Source organism: Myxine glutinosa, chromosome 6, assembly GCF_964187855.1.
Source record: "Myxine glutinosa chromosome 6, kmMyxGlut1.1, whole genome shotgun sequence".
Taxonomy (NCBI): Eukaryota; Metazoa; Chordata; class Myxini; order Myxiniformes; family Myxinidae; genus Myxine; species Myxine glutinosa.
In genome coordinates, this window is record NC_136266.1 from 59,002,396 (window position 1) to 59,014,724 (window position 12,329).

Genomic DNA, 12,329 nt, shown 5'->3' on the forward strand with positions numbered 1-12,329 from the left:
CTTTAACCTTTAATGATGTCATATTTACAAGTGTGGGTTCTCAAAACAGCAACAATATTGTTGCGGATCTCCCGAAGCCCGTCGGCTTACAGAGGGGGGTTAAGCCCCTTAACTTTTTCCCAGACAAAGGGCCCACTCACTCACGTGGGGAAAAAGAAGGAAGGAAGTTCGCGCGCCAAACGCGCCTTGCCGTCGGTCGCTCCGGGACAGCTCGCCCGGCGTGGCCCTCTGGTGGTCACGGCACGTATGCCGGAAGCCCAGGTAGGAGGATCGTCGGCGTAGGTGGCTCCGGGATGGATCGTCTCCACAAGCGCGATTAATACAGCCGCAGGGCACAGGGCACGGGGAGAGTTTGTGTACAACGAGGCTATTACAAACAATTCAATCCACTCGTTCTGCTGCGGTTCTGACGATCTCTGACTTCGGCTCTCTCTTGTCCTTGTGCGTTCTGTGGATTCTGACTCTCACAGGGGCTCCGACTCAACTCAACTGAGGCGGGGGGCCCAGGGCAGGGTTTTATGACTCCGCCCCGGCCTTACCCGAATGTTCCATGCCCCTCCTCCCGTCGCCGTGGTGAGCCACTCCCCTCAAGCTCTGATTGGCAGCTCGTTGCTTACCGGCCACTCCCCCTGCAGCTCCTCCCTTCGGCCTTGCCAGACTTGTTCAGGCCGAGCACATGGTATTCCAGCCTAATCGAGGCCTACACTTACTGGCCTGCTCAACGCAAAACTAACACAGGAAATGAGACTACGCTTACATTTACTAAGAGATAACTGGACTACAGCGAGGCTACATGTTGTGGTGCGTCTACCTACGAGGGGGGTTATCCTTTATTCTCAAAACCACAACAATATTCTGGTTATGCTCTCTCTCCCCTTTATAAAAAGTGTGGTTTCACCTCCTCGCCCCCTTTTTACTCCTACAATCCCCTTGTATTCAAAGTTGACCTGGACTAATATTGGCATGTTTTAGTGTGATATATTTTCCTTTTTATCGCCCTCCAACAAGGTCGGAGATGGGTAATAGTAAGGCTATGTTATGTTGGGTTTGTGTCATAATAGTGCTATGTTGGGTTTGTACCAAATGTAATGTTTTACATTTATGCCAAAAGGTTCCATCTTTGTTTCGTCAGAACAAAAAACTTTTTGCCACATGGCTTCAGAATCTCCAGAATGGTTTTTTTCATACCTCAAATGGGGCTCTTTTTTGAGTAATGGCTTCCTTCTTGCCACCCTACCGTACAGGCCAGACTTGTGGAGTGCTTTGGATATTGTTGTCACATGCACACAATGACCAGTCTTTGCCATAAATGCCTGTAGCTCTATCAAAGTTGCCTTTGGCCTCTTGGTGGCCTCTGATCAGTCTCATACTTGTTTCATCATCCAGTTTGGAGAAACGGCCTGATCTAGGCAGGGTCTTGAGCAGGGTCTTGGTACCATACACCTTCCACTTCTTAATGATTGATTCTTAGTTTTATAGACAAGTCCATGCTGGAGAGTGTTTAGCAAGAAAAGCCTCCTTGTTCCATGCATTCGAGATGTAAGGTTTGGAGAAGAAGTGGAAAGAAGTACGGAGAGGCGTTCAGGGGAATTGCAGAAGTTTTGTGTGGAAAGATGTCAGGAATGGGTGCATCATCGAGGGATAGAAACCAGGTATTGTGGATGGAGGATGTAGCGAAAGAAGTTAGTGAAAAGGAGGTTTGGAAGAGGATAGAGAAGATCAAGGATAGAGGGAAGCAGCCAGATGCAGGGTTACTGCACTTGTATGGGCAGAGGAAGAAAGCAGCAAGGAGAGCTGTGCATAAGGTGAAAATGATATGGAAGATGAGGTGTACAAGTTGGAAGAGGATGGTGGGAGTAAGATGATTTATAAATTGGCTCGTGACAGGGATGAGGATAGCAAGGACATGATGGTGGCGGGGGGGGGGGGGGGGGGGAGGATTAAGGATGGAGGCGGGAGGCTAGTGACAGAGAAGGGTGCACTATTGAAAGTGTGGGAAGGATATTTTAAACAGAGGTTGAATCAAGAAGGAAGCAACAGTGATGTGGAGCGGAAAGTGGACTTTGTGGCGATCACGGAAGCGAATTTCTGGGCGGCATTGAAGGGGATAAAAAGGGAAGGGCACCAGGCATTGATGAGGTGTGTTGAGAGATGATAATTGCAGCGGGAGAAGTCGGAGTCAGGTGGACGAAGAGGTTGTTGAATGTATTTATGAGAGATGGGTCAATCCCGGAGGAGTGGAGGACAGGGTTAATTGTGCCGATATGGAAGGGGAAGGGTGACGTTCAAGATCCGGGGAAGTACAGGAGCATTGCACTCTTTGGTCATGTCATGTAGGTGCTGAACAGGTTTCTGGACCGGAGAATAAGGAAAGGTTCATGTCAGTTCAAAGAAAATAAGGAAAGAAGGAGATCGGCCAAGAGCAGCAGGGTGGTCAGATAGGCTAGGGGAATGACAGATGGAATGTTCATGCTGAGACAGCTGATGGAGAAGAGGTTGGAGGTGTAAGGTGAAATGGCATTGGAATTTGTGAATCTGATCTGGAGAAGGCCTACGACACTGTCCTGAGAGCGATGGTGATTGCGACACTGAGATGGATGGGAGTACCAGAAGCAGAAGTTAGGTTGGTGGAAGGGATGTACAAGGGAACGATGGGAAGAGTTTTGGTTGCTCCTTGGATGTCAGAGGAGTTCAATGTACATCGGTTTGAAGCAGGGAAGTGCTCTCAGCCCACTCCTGTTTATCATGGTGATGGAGCTGGTAAGCAGGAAAGTAAATATGAGACGTATTCTGGGGAGGATATTGTATGTGGACGATCTTGCTATTGTGGTGGAGTGGGTGGGAGATGCAGGAAGTACTGGGGGAGTGGAAGCAGGCATTTGAGAAACATGAGCTGAAAATGAGCATGGAAAAGATGGAGGTGATGTGGGTTGGGCAGCAGCGAAAATAAATGAATACGGTATCAAGTTAGAGAGGAAGGAGATCAGACAAGGAAATGGGTTTGTGTATCTGGGTGGGATATTGACCAGGGATGGTAAGTCAGAGGCAAAGGTGTGGAGGAGAATTCCGGTGGGTACGAATGTGTGGAGGCAGGTGGAGGGAGTAATGACAGACAGTAAGATTTCAAGGCCATGGAAAGGAAAGGTTCTGATGTCTTGTGTAATGCCGGCCTCCCTTTATGGTCTGGAGACATTGTCTCTCTGTCAGTGCCACTAACAGAGGCTGCAGTTTTGCGACAACAACTGGGTCAGGAGGATTGTGGGAGTGAAGAAGGTATACAGAAGGAGAATGAATGAACTGAGGGAGGAGATTGGTGTGCAAATGAGCTCGAGGTGAAGATTGATGAAATGCCGGCTATGATGGGCTGGACAGAATAAAATGTTGGATAGGCGAGGCTACAAAAGATGCTGACTATATGGTTCATTTCGTGGATGGGGAGTGGCTCAACTATAGCTGGGGATTTAGGTATTCTTGGGACGGCACACACAATCTACCATATAGTTCAGTATATTGGTCACAAAACCCACACCCATGGATGACACGGAGAAATTACTCCCTAGGTATGATCGTGTTCACCTATCACACCTTCGCTGTGGACGCCACCTACAACTTTTACACTGCAAACATAGACTCGACGACCCCACTGACACCTGCAACCACTGCCAGGCTGCTCCATCTATCTATAATTCCAGTAATCTCTGTGTGTGTGTGTGTGTGTCTGTGTGTGTGTTTGTTTGTCTGTGACCGCTGTTTCTCGACAACCACGGGTCCGATATACTTGAAACTTGCCAGGTATATTGCTGGGGACCCGAGGATGTGCCTTTTCAAGGTTTGAAATTAATCGGACAAGTAGTTACGGAGCTATGTCCAAAAAACGATTCAACCAATCAGAGAGCAGCGAGCTATCACGTGTGCCGAACGTGGCGAACAGACTCTGCCTCGGACGGCACATTTGAGAGCGTATTCATTTATTTCACGTTGGCAAACTATGTTGCCGCTATGTTGGCGTTAAACGATGTTTTAAAACTAATTAAAACTAATTTGCGATTCTTTCGCTTTCCTGCGCGTTTGTGCATGCTATGGCGATTTCTTTACCAAACTCCGCAAGCCGTTCGCTTTGGACCAAACCATTTCATGTAAATAGAGGGGGGGGATTGTCACCGTACTCGCAAGCCGTTCGCTTTGGACCAAACCATTTCATGTAAATAGAGGGGGGGGATATAATTTTAGATATAGATATAGTACGGGCATGCCCTAGTACACAATAAAACATACAGTGGAAGACTGTGTGGTGCTGGATTCACATAGGCAAGAGCACAACATCTTTGATGTGAGGGATCTCTGGGTCGCTCCTGTGAGATCGATCGGCTATCCCCGTGCCGCTGGTCTGTTCAACCAGAACTTACTGGAGCAACACAACAACAACAACAACAACAACAACAAATTGAAAACCTGATGTCAGCAAAAATAAATCAAATTCCCAGAAGTTGTACAGATCATTCTAAAATATGCCAATTCTCAGTGTTTTAGTATAATTAAATCTATACTCCTCATAAATATGTGGGGAATGCATTTTTTTTTTGTTTGTTTGTGTTTGTGGGATTGACAATTGTCATTTAAAAAGGATAGAGCATGGGCAAGCAACCATAGCACAGGCTTGATGGGCCCGAATGGCCACCTGCTGCATTGAAGTTCCTTTGTAAGAGAACTCGTATTTATATTTGAGATTGCTTCCTGATTGTCTAAAAAGAGAATAGCCTCCCAAGTTAATGCCTTTGTGCTGCTCATGCATCCACATAACAATGAAATGTTTCAGCACTGATATGAACCACACATTTAACCCAGGCACCATTTTACCCAGGCATCATTGGTCCCAATCTTTGAGAAATGTTGCATCGTCGCACCAGCACCTAGGGCCGGCTACCATTATATTTATACACACCTGCATAGCCTTTCTGGAGAAATGGCAGCCAATGCAATAATGTCCCCACCCGTTTCACTACTTTCGTCCCATCGTGTTCAGGTCATGCTTGCATCACATACCACTGTAGTATCACCTCAAATACATTTACAAAACATTATTATTGTTCATTTCACCTTACAAGTATGGTTCAATCTGTGGTCACCATTTGTCCAGAGTGGTGGTCAGATAACCTTAACTGGCAATGAAAGGGACTTTAATTTAATTTATATGGAATTGCTCTACAGATTTAGATGTTTTTTTTTTAACGCCAAAAATTCTATATTTTAATTGTACAGTGTTCAAAAATAATAAATTAACATAGAATTGCTGCCACAAGTGCTATTCATTTTGACTACTGTTTTTCAAAACGGTACTCTACTGTATCAACTAGAACGGCACTAAGTAGAGCGCATACCTCCACCAGGCTGAACAGTTTACCTTTTGTATCCACTGATAGGCCGAATCTGCCTCTGAACCCGAACCAAAATCTAATCGGCTTGTTCTTGTCACCTACCCAACTCATCCACCAAGTTCCGTCATTCGTCCAAAACGTTTGATATATCATGCTATATATTGTTTTTGGTGCAATATCTCAATGGTGAAGAATCACTTGAAAAATTAAAAAATAATCCCATCCAGATCTTCACCAAAATTGAATCGATTCGTTCTTGTCACACACCCAAACTTTCTGCCCAGTTTGGCCAGAATCCATCAATAACTTTTTGAGTTATCCTGCTCACAGCAGACAGACAGACAGACAGACAGCCATATACAAACTGACAGAAATACAGGGGTGAAAACATAACCTCCATCCATCTGCCTTTGGTAGTGAAGGTAATGATGGTTACTTGCGAACTCGTGGAAGCAATGTCATAGTGTTGCTGCCAGAGGTGGTCCAACATGATATTGGGCATAATTATGTGAAATGTTTTTATTTAATTTCCTGTAGACTCTTGCAAACCGCATTGAGAGGCTCGAATGGGCACGGTATCACTGAATGGTGGCTATTTGGGTACCGCTTACCTTCATGTTGTCCCTTTGTCACGGTTCAAGCCACGTGCTGAAAATAACCTTGTTATAACTATAAGGCAGATCGTTATCTACCAAACGTTTTTCCATCCCAAAATGAATTTTGCTAAAATACTTGTGGCCTTCACCTCTGGTTGTTTCTGGAACTTTGGAATTGGCATTAAGTGTTCCTTTAAAGCTGTGTGACCCCACTGATTATTTTGGAATTGAAGTTCATTGGATACCGTCTTGCCACATTTCTGCCCCTGCGTTATCGTATATTCTTGCCTCCCCTTGTCCTCCTCTTCTTGTCTTGTACTTCTTGTGTTTCTAGAGAAGCAGCGTGACCTTGCACGGAGGGGAGAGGGCAGTCCTGTGAATCAGCAGCCCAAGAAAGCTGCGGTGCTTGCCCGAACAAGGTACTCGTCACGCATCACTTGGTATTGATGCAATTTTAAAAATTCAAGTAATTTGAGACTGCAGAAGAAACATTACTGACTTTGATTCGTCATCGTCAAAAGTTAACTTTGAAAAAGACGTCCCATGTCAGAGCATACTTGGGAAATGGCAACATTAGCCGAGATGTTCTTTTGAGGAGGTTACCTAAGCTCGAATCGGTCACATTGGCAAATTGTGTTTTTATCTCACCTGAAACGTAGTTCCGGGGAGCTTATAGGATGGAGCGGCATCAGTCCGTAAACACTTGCAACTTCTTTTCCGAAACTGCTGATGGGATTGTGACCAAACTTACGAGGTTTAGGAGGGGGTTGCCCCCCCCCCCCCTCAAATAGGTATTTGCTTTCTTCTCAAACGACACACACACACAATTTCGATGAAACTTGACCACAACCTTCATCACCCATGATGTACCAATATTTGTACACTGCATAAAACCATCGGGGTCTAAGGGCATCTATGGGGGAGGGGTGGTTGCCACACCCCCCACCCCCACGCCCCCCCCCCTCCCCAATTTTTTTTGGTTTGTTTAAAGTCTTATGATTACGTTAGTACGATTGTACATGCTGCCCTGTCTCCTAGCAACCACTGAAATTGATTTAAATTACCTTAGGTCAGTGTAGTATACCGCTTTATTCTACCAGGTGAGCACCCAGGGGTATTGCCCCTTTTTTATATAATCATTTTGACATTGCTAAACAAGTAAAAAGAATTCCTTCCACAAGCAGGTTCTCAAAATGAAAAACGTATTTGATCGACCAACATGTTATGTATGACACTGGCCTTACTTTGAAATATCATTAGCCTTTCCTAAACAACCATCTGAAATTCCTTTCCTTTTAAAAGATTTTGTTTTTTTTATCCTGTCCCTCTGTGTCCCGTATCGGTGTGAATCCTTTCCCTTATCAGCTGTTTTTAATCTTTTGCATTTTTTTATCAAACCTGCCTACCCATACCAACACATTGTTTTTTTGTTATTATGTACCAGGACATGATATGGAGTACTTTCATTTTAGTACTTTCATTATTTTTTATTCATAAAAAAAATAAACATTTTTATTGACCCATGCTGTTGTTTTCAGCTGTTCTTGCTCTTCAAAGGGAAAACATTGTAACATTGTATGTTTGGACTGGCAGGAAATCTCAGAGGTAACTTAGTCGGTCAGCTTTGAGGCATCTAGTCTGGTTTTGATTCCTGACCAGACTATAACTGTCACCCTGGTGTTTCTCAGACATGGTGTTTATTGCATCAATGCCTGCGCTGTCCTTTGGAGGGACTTTTAGCTGGGTGCCCAATCTGTTGGCATTCGCTAGTGGACATTAAAGATCCCTCGCTCTCTTTCGCAAGAGTGGACTATTGTGTGCTGACACACTGGCCAGAATCCAAACTCCTTCATTGACTAATTCTAGGAAAAACAATGGCAACCTGCCTCGTGTATTGGATAATCAACTAAAAGTTGATAAGAGTATGTTTACTGCTGTGGGGGGAAAACAAATGAGTTGTTCCTGACGTGTATATATTAGATTGGACACTGTTAACATCTGCAAATTGGAAAGTAGTTTTGTAGCATAGTTTCTGTGATGAACAGAGTTCTCATCAAAGGTTTATCGGCAATTAACGTTTCCCTCATTTGGCAACTTTTAATGATGAATGCAGTGCTTGAATCAAAAAACGAAAAAGGTTTTCTTAGCTAATTAGCAGCATTTATGATTGAGGAGGATAACACTGAAGCTGCCTACATGGAGTCCAAGGTTAGTACGAGAGCCTAGAGAGGTAAGTGGCATGGCATCTGCACCGTCTCGCCTGAGTTCAAATTTCGACCCGGCTATAAACTGCCATCCTGGTGTTTTGCATGCAGGATGAGGCACCAGTGTGTGCACCGCCCCTTGGAGGGATGTTAATCCGGGGGTACCCATCTACAAGCCCTGGTTCTTTGTGGACATTAAGTTTTCACAAAGAGTAGGTTTTACTAGTGGATTATAAGAGATGATTATACTAGTCCATGTAAGAAGATTTTAAGATTGACATTTCGTCTTGGTCTAGCGGCACCTTTTCTTCATTCTCTTACTCTTCTTCCTTATAAAGGTTGGTGGTTCCAAACAAGGGGTATGCCTCCCTGGAGCAGAGTTCAGATGAGAAGCCTCTCGTCACTATCGACTCTGACAGGTCTGATGTTTTAAACAACGTCCTGCTCAGCATCATGTCCTCTGTGTGTCTTCCTGTTGTTGGTGTCTATTTTAATTTTGAACTGCATCCCTATTTTCTATGTGTTGACTTGTTTTTTTTGTTTTTTTTACCCCTCTCTTATTCATGTTTTCCTTCTTCCCAGTGAGGACGAGTTAGGATTGTCTCGATATTCTTCGTCGGGGTACTCTTCAGCAGAGGTAACTTTTCCATTGCTAAAACATCCTTGATTATTTTTTGCAACTAAAATAGAATTGAACATTATGTATTTACCTGCTCGCTGCTAGCCAGTACCGCTGCTAGCCAGTAAAGTTCCATTTATTGGGTATATAATAATCCATTATTAGTAAGCCTGGTGTTGGCTTAGTGGTTAGGGTGCCGGCTTGGGATCCTAGGATCCTGGGTTTGAATCCCGGTTGATTGCTGAATTAACACCAGGGGGGTTGACTCAGCCTGTCATCCTTCTGAGGTCAGCAAATTGAGTACCAGTTCACTGGTAATTCCCTGCGTGTTGCAAGAGGCGGCTAACAGGGTTGGCGGCAGGAAGGGCATCCGGCCATAAAACATTGCTTCAACAAGAGGACCACGGTGCCCAAAATAGGCCAACCCCCGCTCTGCAGGGAAAAATGGCCTCTAAAGGTGGTTCTTCTATGATAATCCATTATTAAAAATGGATACGGAGTAACTCCAATTTGTCGCCAATCTGGACCTCACTGGGCCTGTGTACTCTGTGACTCCCAGAGGGTCCCTTCATGGGGGTCGGAGGCACGATCCCCTTGAGAGTGTTTATGACGAAGGTTTATACTGCCATTGCATTTCACCAGGGTGTAAATCGCAGCTGTCGAAGTGTTATTTTTGTCTCTTGGCGATTAAACAACGTTGAATGAAAGATTAAAGCCTCATGTTTTGGCAAGGAACAAGGTCTTTGGAGGAAAACGAAAAACGAATTTTCGAAATTACAAAAATTATACATCGCACCCTGTTGGATGAACCTATTTTTTTTATTGTGAACTAGCCGAAAGCACCCAGCGTTGCCCGGGTTCTTTTTGAATGAATTTACTACTATAATAATTCAGCTTTTACTCGCGGCCGTAGAAGATTGACTACTATAATTCAGCTAAGCTTTTAATTGTGAAATGGGCCCAGCCCGGCCGAGGCAGCATCGACCGGCCTCGTCGCCTAGCCTATAACCTTTCCAGGGCCCGTCCCGACATTTTTAGTTCTTTTTGAATTAATTTACTATTATAATTCAGCTTTTACTCGTGGCCGTAGAAGATTGACTACTATAATTCAGCTCAGCTTTTAATTGCGAAATGGGCCCAGCCCAGCCGAAGCGGCCTCGACTGGCCTCACCACCTAGCCTATAACCTTCCTGGGGCCCGTCCCGACATTTTTTTGTTTCAGAGGTTTCCTCCTATCTTTCACCGTTCAGGAGATTAGCGCGTGCAGACAAACAAACAAACAAAAACTTTCTTTTTTATATATATAGATAGCTATACCATGAAGCTTTAAAAATATATACAGACTCGGCATTTAATATGGAATATATTTTTTTTCTTGACTTGGGTTTACTTTCTTAACTCAGTATATCAATCCAGTGAGTTTCTTTTACACTTTGGTGATTTATTTGTTAAAAGAATCATGTCACTGATTGTCTGTCGCAGCAAGAGGTCAACAACAGGATTATATCACAGGTGGCGTGGCAAAATGTACGGACAGGTGCATTTGATGATTGGCTTCACAGTCGGGTATACAAGGGTTGTTGCGTTCTGTATTAGTGGAAAACAACTGCTGCACGTCTCCAAAAGTTATTGCCGCTTCCTCTGGAGATGGTCCGTCAACTCGACAATGCTGTTTGTCATGGAGTGGTGGCTTTACGAAATTACGGCATGAAACAGCGTGCTATTGCTCGGCAGTATGGCATCACTCAAGGTCAGGTGTCAAAGATCCTGAAACAAAATGCTCAGAGGGGTATCCCTACTCCAGAGGGGTATCCCAAGGAATTGGCCAATACCGAGGCCAGGATGTCCCCGCAGAACCACAAGGAGGGATGATCGCCAGCTGCACCGGTTAGTCCGCAATGGCCGTACCAAGTCAGCTAATCGGCTTAGGGCTGAGTGGCAGCAACTGACAAATGTGCCTGTATCCAGAAGGCTAGTCAACCAATGACTGGTTCAAGCAGGCTATTGTGCCAGGCGTCCCCTGAGAAAGCCACGCCTGATCAGACAACACCGCCAGCGCCGATTGCAGTGGGCCAGAGAGCACCGTCAACGGCAGCCAGGACACTGGAATCACGTGATCTTCAGTGACGAGTCTAGATTTCTGGTCTATCGTCAAGATGGCCGCGTCCGAGTGCGCAGACAAGTGCATGAAGCCTACAACAAAGATTGTATAGTGCCAAGAGTCCAAGCTGGAGGTGGTGGGGTGACCGTTTTGGCTGCTTTTCATGCAGGGGCAAAACTGACCTGGTTGTTCTGAATGGAAACCTGAACCAGTTCAAGCACAGGGCCATTCTGGAAGAAACATTGCTTCCATTTTCTCGTGCAGCCTTTCGAGGAAACTTTGTCTTCCAAGATGACAATGCACGGCCTCATCGTGCTCGCGTGATCCAACACTTTTTTGCTGACCGTGGTGTCGAGCATATGGAGTGGCCTGCCATGTCCCCGGATATGAATCCGATAGAGAACTTGTGGGCAGAATTAACACGTCAAATCGACCACTTGGGCCAGCAGCCAACCTCTGTGCGTTAATTGCAGCAGGCTATTGTCACTGCATGGCAAGCGATTCCTGTCCAAACCTTGGCAAATCTCATGAACAGCATGCCTCAACGTGTACGTGCTCTCCTGAATGCTCGTGGGGGGTTACACGAAGTACTGAACTGTAATTTTACTGTCCGTAATCCCAGTCGTAATTTAACTTTTGTTTTTGTTATTAAAAAAATTTGGCTAATGTGCAAAATAAAGAGATACTTCTGGACAACGTACAGAAGTTTAACACAGTACTGTCCATGAATTGAGTTCGATATCAGTTTACATCACTTTCAAGGATCAATTTATTTGTTTCGAAATGTCAAATGTGGTTTTTGTTTCTTTTATAGGTCACATTAACAAAATCTAGAATAATTTCAACATAATTCCAATGAACTTTTGGTTCTAAGACATCTTGAAAAGTAAGTTCACCCCCACAAAAAAAAAATTCCATAATAAATGCCGAGTCTGTATATATGGTCTACATGCATTATGTTTTGCACTCTGTCAAAGCGTCTTTGGGCTTCCTGAAAAGCGCTATATAAAATAAATGCATTATTATTATTACTACATCTACACAGACAGAACAGATCAGAACACAACATAACAAAGGGAGCAGCAGGAGAAAGGGGAAACGCCAACAGCAGAGCGGTAAGGAGAAGGTAAATGGAGACTGACAAACAAGGGATGCAGGTAACGATGAGGGGTAGGGGGAAATGCAAGGGGTGGACAAGATGGATACATGAGCAAAACTTTGAGAGTGGTGGGGGTGGTTTGACAGGTGTAGAAAATATCATGGCTTTGGATGAGGGAAGACCAGAGATGGTGGTGAACCGCTGTCTTGAAGACACGAGGGAAGAATTTGATCGGGGAGATTGTGGAGGGTAGTTCCACAGCCAGGAAAACAAAGGAATAAATTAGTGGAGGTGAGCAGTGGTTCTGGATTTAGGCAGATTCACCAGGAAGGGGT

The 12,329-nt window shown here is 44.7% G+C and overlaps 1 protein-coding gene across 2 annotated transcripts in view; it reads left to right on the forward strand.

The window, feature by feature from the left end:
* The window catches only part of LOC137429827 (protein FAM219A), a 36,534-nt gene that overhangs the window by 10,327 nt on the left and 13,878 nt on the right, over window positions 1-12,329 (forward strand). For both annotated transcript variants that reach the window (XM_068120115.2, XM_068120114.2), the window contains exons 3-5: window positions 6,306-6,390; window positions 8,514-8,594; window positions 8,758-8,812. In XM_068120115.2, the coding sequence (XP_067976216.1) occupies window positions 6,306-6,390; window positions 8,514-8,594; window positions 8,758-8,812 (221 nt within the window). The remainder of the gene's footprint in view (window positions 1-6,305; window positions 6,391-8,513; window positions 8,595-8,757; window positions 8,813-12,329) is intronic.